The sequence below is a fragment of the Rhopilema esculentum genome, chromosome 10 (genome assembly GCF_057945365.1).
Source record: "Rhopilema esculentum isolate cy_ngs chromosome 10, ASM5794536v1, whole genome shotgun sequence".
Classification (NCBI taxonomy): domain Eukaryota; kingdom Metazoa; phylum Cnidaria; class Scyphozoa; order Rhizostomeae; family Rhizostomatidae; genus Rhopilema; species Rhopilema esculentum.
Window position 1 is genome coordinate 894,082 of NC_142824.1, and position 17,486 is coordinate 911,567.

The 17,486-nt window shown below is 36.5% G+C and overlaps 1 protein-coding gene across 4 annotated transcripts; it reads left to right on the forward strand.

The window, feature by feature from the left end:
- The first annotated feature begins 1,096 nt into the window (after positions 1 to 1,096).
- On the forward strand, positions 1,097 to 13,675 carry LOC135687230 (uncharacterized). 4 transcript variants are annotated; one of them, XM_065203751.2, is made up of 6 exons: positions 1,097 to 1,176; positions 1,281 to 1,327; positions 4,453 to 4,755; positions 6,748 to 6,772; positions 7,333 to 7,481; positions 9,334 to 13,675. In XM_065203751.2, exons 3-6 carry the CDS (start codon positions 4,465 to 4,467, stop codon positions 9,826 to 9,828), a joined length of 960 nt encoding a protein of 319 aa, XP_065059823.1. In that variant the 5' UTR covers positions 1,097 to 1,176; positions 1,281 to 1,327; positions 4,453 to 4,464; the 3' UTR covers positions 9,829 to 13,675. The 4 variants fall into 4 exon arrangements, with proteins under 4 accessions (XP_065059823.1, XP_088966790.1, XP_065059814.1 ...); XM_089110664.1 differs by lacking the exons at positions 1,097 to 1,176; positions 1,281 to 1,327; positions 9,334 to 13,675 and adding exons at positions 3,587 to 3,826; positions 7,860 to 9,316; XM_065203742.2 differs by lacking the exons at positions 1,097 to 1,176; positions 1,281 to 1,327 and adding an exon at positions 3,734 to 3,826.
- The last annotated feature ends 3,811 nt before the right edge of the window (positions 13,676 to 17,486 follow it).

A 17,486-nucleotide genomic window follows, 5' to 3' on the forward strand; every position in this document is an offset into this window, starting at 1 on the left:
TAGAATTTGATATATCACCAGGGGTCTGCCTTAGGTATCTAGGATGGAATCCCTGCTCAGAATTTAACTTCGCTTTGTAAGTTAAGGCCTCAAGTTAAATTGAAGATAACTTTATATTTGTAAGGTGGAGTGAATTGCGCCGACGCACCAACGGTCATTTGACGCTTCGTTTGATGAGGGAATGTCAAACACAGTTAGTGACTCAGAGGAAAATCATATGAAGGGCTGTAGCGTGCTCTAGTATATTTAAGGCAGGACAGGTACAAAGATTTCTGGGACCACACCCATTTTTATGTTTAACGGTAACGCTTTTCTCAAGGAAATTTTGCTTTCTGTATTCACTTTGCTTTTTCAATTCTTTAGTACACGCTTTAGGTGCAAAGGAGTTATCCATTGTTACTGTGTATCATCTCTAATAAACATTACAAATAGGGCTGCTAGATTTGAGGCTTAGTGAAGATGTAAAAATTAATAGGGTGCAATTTGAAATTGTGAAAAGTGAAAGTAAAGGAGATGCTATTTTAATCAAAAACACAGCCACCAAAGATGCTTCTAGAAGGCAGCCAAAGTTATGCTGTGTCTTCTTAGATTTAGAGAAGAGATATGATACAGTGCTGAGCGAGTTGGTATAGTCGAATTTCTGGATGGTTCACTTTGTGAAAACACCTATGTTGAGGCTAACAAAGCAATAAAAACGATTTTGGGTGGGAGAGATCTTTAGATGATATCAGAATCAAATGTGGTTCCACCTTTCATTAATATTTTAGCTCAGCCATTCCTGGGGATTACATTCACCCATATTTAACGACAAGCACCACAGCGCTCTATACTTAATTTGAAAATATTATTACTCGCAATAAATTAGCATGCAAATAGCACGGTGTAGAATCCCAAAATGCATTTTATGATGTTAATGCAAAATTTAACATCTGTAATGAAGAAAATTTTAAAAAAAAGCAAAATCCACACGTTGGGAAGTTTTGTGTCCATAAATATCCATTAGTGCTTTATAAACATTTGCACAGAGAGTTTAAACTTCTGATATTGTTTTGGATTGTTCTGATTTTCATGGAGCTGAAAGAGAAACTTAGTCATTTAGTTTCAGGCAGAAACGTGGAATCGGTTAGGTGTCATAGCGTCTAGTCTGGTAATTGGAGAATTGGGATCTTCATTTAGGTATGTCCTATACCTTTACCATGTATGTTTTATAATCATAAAAATTTGTCTTAATTTTATACATCTCTTAACTTTACAAATTAATGATTTAAGCATGATTTCAGGCTCAAAATCACAGACTACAGGATATTGAGGCTCAGCAAAAGTTAAGGTATTCTTATTAAAAACATTTTTATATACAACTTGACTTTTTGGCAAATTAAGATATATAATAAACTCTTACAAAATATATCAATATTCCTATATTTAGAGGTCTTTACAGCGCCTTCACAGCGTAGGTCGAAGTGGGAGATGTCGGTTGGTTTTATCCGCTAAGCTTTCAAGGCGTAGAGTAAAATTTATTGTAGATTATGGCATTCCAACCGAAAAGAAAGAGATATTTTCTAATTATAACTAGGGTCTAGCTAGTTTTGTTCTCAAAGAATGTGCCAGGTATAATGAAGTGGGTTGTATTTTAGGTCGCTGGTTTTCCTATACGTAATATCTTTACAAGCGTATAATTGTTTGTAGCATTGATATTCTTGAGTGGAGTTTGTACATTATAAATGAAGTTGAAAATGTTTAGGAAAATTTTGCCATTATGTTAAGATCCTAAGCAGTTTCACCTTGTGAGATAACAGTAACAATAGGACCTTTGTGAGAAAAGCTTTTGCCTTAGATCTTCAAAAGGGTAGAACAATATCCTACAGACATGACTGGAGCTTTAAGGGCAGTTTATTAATTTAGTCATTGGTCTTCGATCAAAGCATTGCTATAATGGAAGAATAAAAAAAACCAAGACAAGAACCTTGTAGTACTTTTTTGCCTTCTTTTTGCATAAGACGCAAACCGTGCATTCTCAATATCGATTAGTCAGTGTTTAAGTAGAGCTCCATGATCAATTGCTTCCAAGTCAATAAATTGAAGTCAATAAATACGATCGCATTATACCTTCGTCTATCGTTCGTTATTTTAAGCAAAGAAGCGATTAAAAAGGGAATGATCTTTGATATTTGTTCCAGGTTAACAAACAAAAACCGTTAGCAAATGAGGGTAAGATGGTCCTCAGAATATTTGATCATTATCAATCACAAGACTGAAGGTGGCTTTCTCTCATCATTTGGACCATTTATTTGTTGGGCTGTCGGTGCGCCAATCGCTAAGACGGCAATAGATAAAACCCCAACCGTTTTTGAGGGAGTTAAGAAGAAAATACAAGGGCCTTCTAACGCCGACTGGCAACACTTTGTTTATGCAAAAGTCGCAGGCCATTCGGCCATGAACTAATGCACGAAGAAAGGAAGTAGAAAGTTAACATGCAAGTAAAAACCTGAAAATATCCAGTTATGGGTTGGGTGGGCAGGGTCGCAAGTGAAAACCATTGTTCTCTATATTTCAACTTCATGTTGTCATGTAACGTAAGAGGAAGAAATTATGCCAACATAAAGTTTACATACTCAAGGCCACTGCACACTTGCACGCTTGTTACTTTGGCCGTCTAAAAGACACAATGTAATGCTTACTTGAGCACTGCTACAATGATCACAAACTCAATAATCGTGCAATCTGTGACGAAAACAAAAGCCCAAGGGGCACCGAAAAGGCGTACCCCTTTTCCGAAAAGGCGTACATTAAACGTGATTAAATTCATTTGGTCTATAGTTAGACAATACGCTAGATTGGTCAATTCTCAATCTCCCAACTATCTCCCATCTCTTAAATCAAGGTATATTACTTACCACATTTTCAATGAATAAAATTTTTCTAAACTCGGAATGAGTTTATAGACAATGTCTGGTAAAATCTTTAATCTTAACAAAGTACATAAACATTTATCTTCTTATTTCTCGCTGCACGAATTCGTTCGGTTGCAAAAGTTCTAGCTGGTTGCAAGCATTCAACTGCTCTTACTGGTTCAAATCAAGTGAAATTTTATCGCATTCTTATCTTGGCACATTAGTTCAACCTATTGTCCTTTTCTGCTGCATCTCAGTTGATTGCGGTGTTCCTTTTTTCATTCTTACAACTTTTTTCATTCATACAACTTTCATGTGTGGTTTTGTGGATTTTTTAGGGTGCTGGAAATATTGCACTTCTGCCATTTTAAAATGTAAAATGGAACTTTGTCTCTAAATATGTAAGTGTGTGAATTAGCTCAAGAGTGAAAACAGTTAAGATTTTCATCAGGCACCCCGGAAAACGCATCATTCGAATTCCGTCTACAACACAACCAGGCTAAGCTATAGGGCTAACGTAACGAAATTTAAATCACTCAATAGAAACTAGACCACCAAAGCTTTTTCAAGGCTAACTTCAGGCTTGACGGCTAGCTTTCTACAAACTGTTCAGCTCACAATGAATTATCTGGAAAAATTTCTATTTTATATGTAGTAACAATTCAATTTTGAGATATGAGATTCTGAATCAGCAAGGCATTAACCTGTGCACCTGTTTCACGCAAATGGCTTTTTCTGAAAATCTATTAGATGTGTTGCTATGAAAACAGACAAATTTGATCCTTGAAATCTAACAATGTTTATTTAACAATTAAAAAAATGTAAATATCACGTAAAGAAGAAATTTTCTTTGTGTCATGGCAACCAAAGAGAGAGCTTCAGAAGCAATATTGTTTAGTCGTCAGGAAGAAGGCCTCGAAACAACATGCAGCGAGGTAGTGGTTACTATACTTTGTTCGTGATATATCAAATGGAAGCCTTGTTTATTTCCCTCTACTTTTCCCTTACACTGGTTATGATTTACATTAACTTACTTTATTTTGCTTAGCATATTTAAGGTTACTGAATTGGTTTGCCAGCTCGCCTCCGCTGTTTGCTGCATTTGCCACGCTACTGTTGCAGCTGTGTATACAGTTCGATACTCTTGTTATCAATCTTTCTAGCTCGTTACTGGGTTTCTAAGCAAGTTTATTTGAAAGTTTACTTTTTATGCAATGCATATTTTACATAAATAGAGAATGTGTTTTAAGGACAAGGCGAAAATCAAATTAAACAAGGAATAAACTTGAAGACGAAGTAGTAGGTGGAAGCAGAAGAAAAAAAACATTTGAAAAAAATATTGCTTAAGTAAAATTTGTTCGTTACACTTCACTGAATAAAATTGTTAGGTTATTACAATATGTTCGTTTGTGACATGTTCTGTTAGTTTTTTGAGCGGCTCAAAGTCTTATCTAATGTCAATAAAGATATAATTGAGTTTTATCAACAAAAACACAAATGATCGTTACATTTTCTTCTAAAAAACCACTGAAAACTAAATCAGGTGGTATTTCTCCTTCAGGACAAGGCTAGCATGGGACACAGAGCTCTGCTGAGTTTGGCCCTCTTGGTGACCAGCGTTGCAACAGAATCAGGCTTTGTCTCAGAATTCTTTGAAGGCAAGCGGTGCTTATGTTCAAATGAGGAAATGAAAGTCTACACGGTCAGCAGCGAGATCCAGTGCATTCATCGATGCTTACGACACGACGAATGTGAAGCAGCTAATTACAACAAGCAAAGTACCAAGAAGAATTGTGAAGTAAGTCTAAATGGAACTTGTTCATCGTTTGTCGAAGTACATGGCTGGAAAAGTCTTGTTATTAAGGTAAGAATCGTTTTTAAGTTTTGCTTTTTGCGATGTCGATGAAGGTAGCAATTTAGTTAGATCATCATAGATGAACTGCAAAAAGAAAGTAATAGTACAAGCAATTCGTTTCTTTGTCCTATCTTTAAGACAAAGGAATATCGCCCAAAGGATGTAACTCTTTTGGTTTTCTAAGTCAAACTTTCGCTAATGCTTTTCCACAATTATTGTTCAGCTCTACAGACAATGTTATTTCAAGCAAGGTGAAATATTGAAGTCCATAAACATGTCTTTTGGCAAACAACTGGATGCTGCTTTGTGCAAAATTTATATACATGAACGTCAAGTTTACGCTTGTCATCTAAATGTCGACATTTTACAGGTTTCCCTGAGCCCCCATTTACACGAGAGAAATCCCTTATTGGTGCTAATTTTGGTCATAAGGCTTTTGCTCTGTTTCTTTGATTTTTGTAAGTACAATTTCTCGAGAAATTTCAGCAAGCATTATCCACTCGAATCGACTATGTACATCTTGTTAATGTAGAAATGTACGAAAGCTACTGGACTGTTTTAGAAACCAACACCATGACTTTTGACTTTATGAAAGTCACGAGAGACAAGATCTAATTCTTATATTTTGGATAACTTTTTATATCCCGTTCTCAGAGGCGGATGAAAACCAGTTTCACAGTACAAACTGTCACCCCTGCGTAGCTCATCTTTTTTATCAATGTTGGAGTTGGATTCCACAATGATTTTTGTTTCCCTACTTTTTTTATATTCCATTAAAAATTTTACAATGCATATTACATGCTACTTTCCCTACAATTCCTTAACAATACTACAAGAACTATACCATGAGGAGCAAAAGACTATGACTACCCCATGGCGCTTAAAAGAAAAGTCAAAACTACGCACAATTTTACAAATTACTACAATGAAAAAAGGGAAAATTTACTCGGCATTGGATTTGGTGGTGGTTGCATGCATATGGTTAGATTTTGAAAAGATATCAGTCAAATCGACCAGCTGAGCGGACGAGACGTAAGGTCAATTCGTAAGCAGGCAAACCGTGAACAGTATGAGCCTGTCAAGAATGTGAAGCTAATTTCCATAGAAGGAGGCCATTCATTTTATAGCTTTAATAATCTAAGGGTAAAATTTATAAATATTTTGGAGGCTCCCCCTTCAGCCCCCGCTTCCATGGTTCCCTGTCAAGATACAATTAAACAGATGTAAACTTTAACGGGGGTGGAAGGGGGAGCCCCCAAATTATTTCTAAAACCATGCCCAAGACAAAGAAAGTAATGAGTGATCAAAGCTACAACTGAACGTATAGAAAAGATGATGAGGCAGATCTGGAATTCGAGCCACTCAAGGGAGTCACTCAAGCATTTTACATAGTGGGAAGTCCATCCGCAGTTATGAAAATTTACCTAAAAGTATCCTGAACAAGTTTAACAGACCCAAATTGTCAGCTAAAAAGTGTTGATACCACCAACAAAGTAATGTTGAGCACATAAGAAAAACTTAGTTAAAGTAAATTAGTCTGTTTCCTATAATTTTCAGTTTAAACACATATATTTTCTGTTATTTCTGTTTTTTGATATTGTAATGTGTTAGTTGAACCCAAAAGTATCAAAACGGTGTATTGTTAAATCAGATACCTAAAAGAATCAGATCTCAAAGAAAATTCTTATCAACAATTATCGGATGGACCCCTTTTATATAAAAAGATCAAGTGGCCCCCTGGGAGTGGAACCTTAAAAGTTAAAGCATTACTACTCAAGATTTTACGGATAGAGTTTTTGTTTAGTGGTTTGGTAATCAGAATGAGTGAGTCCTGATACCTTCACCAAATCTCAAATTTTCTTTTTTGCACCGGTTATCTCTGAATAAATCCTCCAACTGGAGAGATCCGCTACTAATGCTTGATTTCTCGACTGTTGAGGACATGAGAATGTACTTTTGTTTTTGATCAAGAAAGTTTAAGACAACATCTATTCTTTGCAGCGTCAGGACCGACTCGAGAAGAAAGGTAAGCTGTTTCGATTTGAAAATCATTGTATGAATGAACAGAATTTGGTTCAGCTAGATTCTTTTAATAGTGTGTCGATATGACACTCTGTATATTGCAGTAGGGACACAAAGAGAATAACTCTCAATTTTTACTCGATATTGTCTCTTTAAGGTCTATACTATAACAGAAATAACACAAAGATACACTGATAACAGAGCAGAACCCTCATGCTCGAAACGTCATATTGTTAACAATCAATTTCATTTTGGTACTTAATTTTTTCGCTCATTATATTGCCGTTATTTGGATAAAGTTCCACACGCAACTTACATATTCTATTGGAAAAATAGACAGCTTTGTACGTGTATAGAAAAAAAACGAATAGTCACTAAATAGATATAGCAGAGAGGTCTGCGTGTCTTTCTTTTGCTTGTAGGCATACGTCACCAAAAATGTAGAACAATCACTTTGTGGGTACACAACACCAAAAAAGTCAGTTAAGAATCAGTTAAGAAACCAATGTTTATGATTCTATCAGATTGTCAAGTTGAAATGTCTTCGAATAATTTTTCTCAAAGTTTATCACAGCTGCAAAGAGGCGTACTTTGATATAAAAGATGCTCCTTCTGGTGTCTATCGGCTGCACATTGGGCGCCATTTTTGCAAAATGGATATACCTGGGTGTGGTGGAGGCTGGACACTTGCAATGAAAATCAATGGCTCTAAGGTATTGTTAAATTTCACTTTTTAATACCGGATTTTGTAATACAGGATTATAATAATGCAATATTACATTTTATGTTTATGTGTAAGTTGATGTGCATGTTGTGGTATTTTCGCTATGCATAATCTTGCTTTTGCATCTCAATTTGCACCTTTTCTTCTTTATATGTTGGTTTATCACCACTTTGGATCACGACCATCTTGCCTTTGCTGCGGGGTATGTTTTCCCTCTGGAACAGGGGTGTTTACTCAAAACCGAACGGTAGAATAACATAAGCCAATGGCATCCTGTTTTATAAATAAGATGGCAGAACAAGCATCGCCAGAGTCATTAGAGTTTGCCTTAGCCAATCAGGTTTACGACACATACCTTCAACTGCAGGAAATGATTGAACCGGATGCCTGATTAAAAGGAGAGAAAATCGAACAAAAAAGAAGATTAAGTCATCAAAATAATTGCATGCATCAATTTGTACTTGGCAGACACAGCCTTTTTTTTATTCAATGTTGGTTTACAAAATGATAGCTAATAAACAGCTAATTAACACCAACTTGTAACAATAACAAATATAAGAAAAATCGTGATGTTTACAAGTATCCAATATTAGAAGTATATTGGTGTGCAAAGTCTACACGAGCAAGTAAGATCCGTTTGTTTAATTTTAGTTTTGAATACTTTACAATTTTCTGTCAATCGAATGTCTAATGGTATAGAATTCCACAATTCATTACATCTATAGGATATTGTATCTAGCCCATAAATAACAGTGTTAGGCTTTTTTTGTCTAAACGATTGATTTCGTAAATTCTATGCAAGTTCATTCAACTGAAATATTTCTTTCATAAATACAGGATTTGAGTTATTTACTGTTTTGTATATTTCTATTGCTTGTAGTTGTAGGTTCTTTTCATGTATCCTGACATCATTTTTTTGCGAGAAAATATTTTCAAAGCTTGATTCAAAATCATTGTAAGCCACTCTCAGTGCTCTTTTATGGATACTTTCAATAGGTTTTCCAGATTTGCGGCTACAATACATCCATGAAAGAGGGCAATAGTTTAAGTGACTAAACATAAAGGTTTTCATCAATAGGGATCTTTTATATTCATTCATATAAGGGGCGCTTCTGACTAGGGCCTTTAACTTTTTACCTGCTACTTTACATAAGTTGTTTATATGTTCTTCAAAGTTTAGTTTGCTGTCTAAAGTTATTCCAAGTAGTTTGGCCTTTTTTGTCTCTTTGTCTTCATTTCGTAACAATGAATTATCCTTAAACCATTTTAGAGTTGCTACTTCTGTGTCTAATTTATATATTATATCATAAATATGTTTACTTACTGTCCATATTGTATTGTCATCGGCATAGTTACAAAGATTTTCTGTAGTCATGAAATAGCAAATATAATTTAGAAGAATGTTAAATAATAGGAGGGGCAATGAAAAATCACTGGGGCTGGAGGAGCAATTGCCCCCCTAGTTAGCATGTTATAAATGGCCTGGTCAGCCAGAATGATAAATAATGATAAAGCTGCAACGGTACGAAATGCCAACGACTTAAAGACACAATCGTTCGATATTGGTTTTATTCAAATGTAAGAAGGCTGTGCTTTGATTGATTGCATCAGTTGATCTTGATCATGATATTTGAAAAACCTTAAGAAGATTAGGTATTTATAATGCGGAGGCTACGATAATGGATTCACAGATAGAGATGGAGCTTCAATTTAGAGATAACTTAGCTCTCGCTTCTTTTAAATTATATCAGAAGATTCTATCATATAACATGCTTATTTTCTTTATTTAAGAGCCTTCAATGATTTTTCAAGTTATTGCCATTGTAACAGTATTGTTCTAGGGAACTTTTGGTTTCAACAGTCCAATGTGGTCCAATGATCAAGAGTACAATACCGAAAACGGCCTGAAATCGCTTTACGAGCACGAGGCAAAATTTGCTGCTTTCAGCCATCTTGCATTTGATGAGATCTGCATTGGAATGAAGAACAAAGACGAAGTCAATTGGCTGCGATTACCATTAAAGTATTCGTCTCTTCTGGCAATTTTAACGGCTGGACAACACATTCTAACTCACGTTGGGCGTAGTGCATGGAAAGGACTTATTAGCTCGTCTTCTTTGCAGCCTAACTGTAATTTGGAAGGAGTTAATGTTGGGACATACTACAACAAACCAATGGTTAGAATTGGCATTATTGCGAACGATCAAAATGACTGCTCCTCTCCAGATTCCTACATTGCTTTAGGTGGTCGGGACCTAGCTTGCGGGAACTCAGCCACAGCCTGCGTTGAAGGAAATCAAAAAGTTCCAACCATGGGATTTATTCTTGTTAAGTGAGGGACTCGACACTAAGATGTGATTATGTAAACGCAACTTTTACAAACTAAGTATTTGAAAAACCACTTTTTCTTGTCATGCTTCCGTTACTCTGTTTAGCGTCTGTTCAATCTGCTAAATTTGAAGCTGCTCATAGATTGTCCCATCTTTCTCCCTACGAACTGGCAAGAAAGTTGAAGTCACCTCATGTTTACATGCAAATCTCTTCCCAACTTAAAGCTTCTAGCTTTGATATCATCAGGGTTTCATCAATCTTTTCAAACTGAAACACGACATGTTTTCGTAATAGAATGTGAACGCATGCGCATTAATGTTAATTTTCCCAGCTTCCATGCAGTTTCCCAGTTCCCCTTAAGTCATGCCCTGGACAATTTTTTGGATTTTCAAATTGAAAGTATTACCCCGGATATGTTGGACAATCTACAAGTTAGACAATTTTCTTACCCCGCGCCCCCCCTCCCCCCCCTGTAGTAGGCTTAACGTAACTGTAACCTCGTAATAGTTTAACCTCGAAATCATATGTGTATAAGTTGTATAGTTCTTTGTGTTAACATTAGTCAATCGCTAACCTCGTGCACGAGTCGCACGTCAATCTACGAGTCGCCTTTCGCTCTCAAGTATCTGGATTACTCTAGAGTTATAGGACACAATATAACCTATAACACCCCCTTGAATGCCCGAATTGACGGAATAATTCAATTGTATATGGGATAATCAAAAGGTGTGATCCAGAATGTTGAGAGGAGAATATCACTTGATAAGTTGTTTCTTGTGCAAGCAGAAGATGGAAATTACAAATATTTTTTTGTAGATGACAGTGGTATTTCACTTCTCAGCTCATGAACGATGGTGGGGGTCATTTTTCTCATATAAACGGACAACAGGTCTTGACAACTGTGTTAATTCTGAATCTAGATCTAGTCTTGGGCTTTTATTGGGAAGAGTTAGGCATAACATTATCAAAGAAACATAAAAATTATAAGGAACCATAAATCTAAATCGACTAATCTGTATCATGTTTTTCCAACCTCTTGCCTAACTACAGATGATACAGAACATTTTGCTTATTATATTTTGATTAAAATTGGTATTTTTCATAAATCAAAAAACTTAAAATTAGAAATGTGTACTTCTTTCTAGAATGACCGACGTTTTCGTTCCTAAATAAAGAAAAACTAGGTCATGTGTAAACTTAGTTCAGTCGGGTGTAGATTCGTTTAGGTCCCAATTTTCTGACCCATTTGACGGTTTCCCTTGGTTATAATCTCTATGAAAACAAACAATTCAAAAGTTGGATCTGGAGCAAAAACACGACCTGCTTCTTACGTTCACACGAGCAGGGCAAAATGACTTTATCTAAGCAAAATTTCAGAAACTTCCTTTTCTTAAAGCTAGTTTGTTTTTGGAAATTGCAAGTATGCAGTGGCGTAGCTAGCGGTCATGCTTGTCATGCCGGGCATGACCATCTATTTTCAGAGTTAACATTTTTCAAAAAATTATATTTTCGTAAGAATAAAGTCCTATTCTCCTGATGAAATAGCTCAGGCCATTCGCCTTTGGAGCCCTATGGTTCCACCCAAGAATATGGAGCCCTCCGAAGGCGCTCTTCTATTGTCGGGCATGACTAAAACAGAGGGTTTCCAATTTAGTCATGCCCATAACTATGAGCATGACCAAACCCTGTGTTTTAGTCATGCCCATAACGCTGGTTCCCTATGTTTGGTCATGCCTAACAATAGGAGTGACGCAGGAGAGAACAAAGGCTAGTCATGCCATTTCGAGAGGGCATGACCATCATTATAATCATCAAAACCGTCCTGTGTTATTTCGTGGACGCGAATGCGAGGCATCGATGGCGGCGCTGCTATGCCTAGATCCACGAGCTGGGAGTTAATTCTCTGTAAGTAAAATGCAAACAAAAGCTTATTGCCAAGCAGCCACGACTCATGTTAATCTCCAGAACATTTTATGGCAACGACAGGGTTTTTCAGCCTTAATGGTGTTGCACTATGTGGAGAAGTGACAGGGACGAAAGACCATTTTGGACATAAAATCAGCGAGCAGGATCATTTTATGCAACCAAACCAAACTCTCAGCCTTTTCAGTAATCAATTGTTACTAGTTGAACATTTGCAGAGAATCTTCTTGATTTAGTGAATGCCAAATCTTGATGCTGTTCACTGGAGATGGATGGAGGAGATAACAGCGTTATTTTCCAAACCAACAGATTTGAGAGCTTAAACTTTCCAGACATTTAGCAGCATATTCAGAAACTGTTAAGCCCTTTAAAAGCATTGTTACCATATTATGATTAGGACAATAAGATTGTAGTTAATGGATAGGGAATGCCAGAACTTGCTTAAAGTTATTCTTCAATTTTTTGTTTATTATCACATGCAATAACACTGTTTTTACACACAATTAAAGTCAAACTCAAAGCTCTACTGACTTCACTTTTAGTTGAAAGTACTTGTTACTACTTATAGCTGTTGAAATAAAATGACCAGAGACAAGTCAAGCGTGTTACTGATCTTGTTAGTTAAACAGTTTTATTTCACTATTACAACTTTTGATGTATTTGAAAATTTACAAGATCAAATTATTCATTTACAACCCTTGTTTGCTAGATTTAGTAAGGACAATCCAATCATGTGGATATTTACCACAAGTATATGTGGAAACATCAATGTTTTTGTTAAGCTAAACTTATTTTGCAAGGTATTTTTCTATTAAGTCTAACTTTGCAGAAAACATTTTGCAACTAGGCCTATCCATTATTTTAGCTTCCTATATTTCATATCAATATTTACATTGGATATTCATTTGCCAATTTGTTTTATTCATCTATCAATTCTATTGGGGTTGTTAGTTAATCGTGATGGCTTTAAAATACCTTCAACAGATTGATAATAAGACTATTTGTGGAAAAGATGACCAAAAAGCTCCCATTCAGTTTCATGTGATTTATTGTTTCATATACAAATTTTAGCTTATCTCTAAAATTTACAAATGTATTTCAGCCTGCAAATTGAAAGAGATTAGGAGAACAAAACAATTTTTAATTTAAGCTAAGTTTATCTACTATACTAAACTAATGTTTTTTTAATGTCTTTTGTACAGTTCTGTTTGGAAATTGTCAGAACTCTGTCTGTATAAATTACCAACAATCCAAAACAGTGTCACAGCTATAAGATAAAGGTCATTTCATAGTGTAACAAGATGATTGCTATGAAATAAGGAAAGCTCATTCCAAAAGTTAATCACAATTTTTTTATAAGTCACAAGCCTTAAAATTAAAATTTCCAAAAGGAATTCATCAACTAAAAAATTGGGCGTGGTAAAATTTGGCGACACCCATATTTTTTCAAATTTGAGGGGAGGGCATGACCACTGCTATTTGGCTAGCTACGCCACTGCAAGTATGGTCATATTGAGGATTCAAGCGAGTGCTTTCAAACATTTGGCTTTATTCCAATGTAATTTTGAAGTAGTCAGGTGAAAAGGGAGGATTGCTTCTAAACTGCTAGACTAAAGGACACAATATATTTGGTGAAAAGATGATTTTGCTTAATGGCAAATTAGTGAGAAACGTCCGTGGGAATTATCTTAATTTCCTTTGTCATAATAAGAACAGACCCTCCCTTACTCGATTCTATGACCCCGTTTACACTGGATCGCTCCGTAAATTTCGCTTGCGTTTACACGGGATCGATCCCAAAACATTATGTGTTTACACGGGATCGATCCCAGGTCGGCCCTTAGGGAGGAACGCACATGCGTATTGCTTATGTCATTAGCAACACAAAGAGGATAGCGTTGATAGCGCCAAATTTGTAGGAAGATTGACTTCGAATTCGAAAAGTGGTAACAAAATGTTTATTTGGAGCGACAAATAAATGGCCCTACTCCTGAAGATCACGCTGGAGTACAAACTTCGAAGTTAGCAGATGGCCAGGACTGGGAGACTATTCGTTCTAAGTATGAGGACATCTATAAAAACTTTATAGCGTCCTACCCAAATGAGAAGGAAGAGGGTGAAGCGTTTCCAACAGGCGACGCTGCCTCAATCTATGTCGGGAATAAATCATTACCTTAAGGTGAAGCATGTTCGCTTAATTTGTCAATAAAGTTGTAAAAGAATTCCTCCATATTGTTTTGTTATTCTTTCCTGATGAGTGAGAAACGAGAATGCGCTCAAAATCTGATAGAAAAAAGTTCGAAGCACCATGTTCAAAGCACCTCCAATTGGATAATTTATTAGCCTCGTTTCCTATCTGTGCCAATTTGGGATCGATCCCACCTTTTCGAGCGTTTACACGAGACGGGATCGATCCAGTTTTGGAACTGGAACGCTTTCCAAAGCGAACCCAAATTAGCACGGATAGCGGATCGATCCCGAGTATTCCCGTGTAAACGAAAGGCCGGCTTAACCAGCAATGGCTTAAGGATTGGAGGAGACAAAGTGCATACAGGTGCGTTTATCTCTGGTCTTTTTATTTGGTTAAAAATAACAGATGATCTCTTCTCCTGTTGCATGTTGCGTGTTTAACTTAAACACCTAGAAATGAAATCACTTAATCACCAATACGTATAACGTCTCGATTTTCGTACTACCCAAGGCGGCACCGTTTGACGTAGAAGGATGAAAAAATGTTCGAATATGAGTGTTTCCAGTCAAAAATGCACTCTTTGAAGCAATTTTACCTATGCAACATAATTGGACAGGGTCTCTTCAGATTAAGACAAAACGTTTGAATTTTCTTCATGTCTTGGCCCAACACTAGGCAGAGGATATTGACATTAATGCTGAAATTGTTTCTAGAGAAAACCTAGTATGGAAGTTTCTTGAGCTTTATCTTTTTGTGCTTCTTGAATGAACTTTTAAAAATCTGTTTCAATGTTCTCGTCGATGATATCATTATTGTTATTCATTTTTTTTCGCTTAATCTATCAGCAGGTTGGAAGATTTCATCCTCTCCAACGGGTCCAAAGATTTTAAATATTTTCCTAATATAATTAAAAAGGTCTCGAATAACGTCCATTTGTCCGATGTTTTCTCATAACAAGGTGTTGCTTTTTAGTACTTGAAGCGTTGTATAAACTGTTTTGTTTATTTTGATATTCCGGGAAGGCGTGATGGCCAAACTCTGTTTTTTCAATTCCATTCATAGATAGAGCAAGTGGTAATGTAAGAGGTTGTATAATGTATAAAGATTTTTGCAAATACATTTGGTAACTTTATATTGCTTGATAGGTGTATTTGGTTGTGAAGAGCATCCTTCTCTTCTTTCGTGAAGTTAGGGTGCCATGTCAGTTCGTATAAAATGGTATCATCCAAATCAGTTTTTGAAGCTTGCACGCGCTTATGTACTGGCGCACTGATAAGAAACTCACACAAGAGAAACCTTTTGATACCATATTGAACTTCCAAAAAATCTTGGGCCCCTATTTTTGGTAGGACCCCGGGCCCGTGGGAAGTGCGGCCCTGCTATCATCATACCTTAACTTCTGCGTAACGAAATAATTTTAAATCAAACTTTCAACAAATCTGCATTTGTTCTCGGCTTGTTTTTTCGACAGAGCTAGGTATTTGGCCCCGTCTTTTTGTTGGGAGGACAGACAGAGAATATTTACCATTCAAGAAGCAGAAAACATTACTCAGCTGTATTTCTGGCAGTTGCATTAGATCTCCTTTCTCCAGATATAGTGCAAGGAAATGTCTTGACACTTTACGCAACTTGGTGCAGTGAATAAGAATTGGACTCCATGTAAGATTTAGACCCCGTTTATACGAGAGCGGATCCGAACCGGATCGGAATCAAAATGGGAAGGGTTTGGCTTTGCGTTTACACGGGAACTGATGGATCCGTATACTCTTGGATCCGCTATCCGAACACTTTTGGGATCGCTTTCAGAGGTGATCCCGTATGGATCCGATCTGGACCGGATCCCGTGTAAACGGGTGGATCTGGTCCAGATCGGATTCGTCTACGTTATTTGTCGAAAATGCGACAGAATATTTTTCAATTCAATCCGTGGCTTTTTGGCGCCAGAAAACCGAACATCAAGTTGATAGACTACTGCGTTGAAGAATTATTACGAAACTTTGACGATATATCGTCGTACTTTGTCCTCATATTTTCCCAATCCTGCCCACCTGCAAGCTTTGGAGTTTTGTAGTCCAATACTACTTTTAAAAGTAGCGCAGTTTCTTCTTCAGTCCACGAAAATTTATTCTTTTTAGCGTTATCTCCCTCCATGTTCAGGTTGAGCAATGTTTTGATTACGCACGAAATTCTGAAAACGGCAAATGCGCGCCAATTTTCGGAAAGCGCTCGCGTGTAACCTGTCGAATTCATCTGGATCCGTTCCCGTGTAAACGCAAATGGTTCTGGATCGGATCCCGTGTAAACGCATTGCCATTTCAGGGATCGGATCCAAAAGTATCCGGAAATTTCCTTAAAATAAAACTAAACAGCTGTGTCCAAATCTACCAAACTCGGAAGCACAATTCCTAGGGAGAGTAGCGTATATAGCCGCAAAGAGTTAATCGTACTTCTTATGAAGCTGTTGAAAATTCTATTCGTGTATCATTCGACCTTGATTATTTTTCATATTGAAGAAGATCTCTCAGCAGAAAAGGCCTACCTTTAAAAATAATTCGTATTTAATTCTCAAACGGTGTATTTTTTCTGACAAACTGGGTACTTCATATATTAAAAAAGAGCATCTTCTTTCCACGAAAGTGTCGAATTTTCCCTTCAAAAGTTAAATTTTTTCTTAAAGTAGATACATACGAAATTTTAGAAAAATAGGGGGGCATGGTAATTGATAACCTTTTGGTTGTAATGCAAACTTTATTTGACAAAATTTTTTGTGGCTAATGTATAGTTTTGAAAGCCACTCCGAGCAGATCAGTTAAAGTATCGCAGTCATAAAAATTATCCCTTTTCAGTCCTTTTTACTAGGGCTTACATATAATTCTTAGTGCAAGGTCTGCAAGAAGCGATGAAGTAATTTTTAGTGCAAAAAGATATAGACCCCGTTTACCCGGGATCGATCCCGGCCTGGATAAGCAAGCTTTCCAGTGATAGCTTGATAAGCCTATATGACGAACAAAAACTTTCAAACAAACCTTAGACACATGTCAAACCCTGTTCCGAGCATACAAGATGGAAAACTCCGGAATAAAAAAACAGAAAACAGGCACCGCGGAGAAGGGTGGCTGGGGGACTATTTTTTTTTGTTGCAATTCAAGTATCTAGGCCGAGATGGCCCTTAACTGCTTACAGTACTACAGCGAATTACAATTTTACAATTACATTTTTAACTACAACTACGGCGAATAAAAAGCTAAATTTTCAGCAAAAGCTACTAAGCTACAAAATTATTAGCTGTTAATCTAAAATGCTTGTGGGGTCGCTTAAAAATTTTGATCTTTTTTCAAAGGACTTTTTGCAGAAATTTCCTAAAACCTTTGTTGTAATATAATCTTCTTGGCTCATTAACCAAATGTACATATTGAATTCGTTCAACGCGGAAGTATTTGTAAATGTTTTGTGGATTTTTTGTAAAAAATTTGCCGTTCCTCGTTAAAAAGGGGGCAAGTTAAGAGGAAATGTACTTCATCCTCAACTTTGAAAATATCTAAAGTCTTA

Bases quoted from the DNA above. Each gene is read 5' to 3' on its own strand.
- LOC135687230 (XM_065203742.2), top strand. From the start codon at position 3,749: ATGGCAACCAAAGAGAGAGCTTCAGAAGCAATATTGTTTAGTCGTCAG. The intron at 3,827-4,452 runs GTAGTGGTTACT...TTTCTCCTTCAG, and splicing joins TCGAAACAACATGCAGCGAG to GACAAGGCTAGCATGGGACA. The intron at 7,482-9,333 runs GTATTGTTAAAT...GTATTGTTCTAG, and splicing joins TGAAAATCAATGGCTCTAAG to GGAACTTTTGGTTTCAACAG.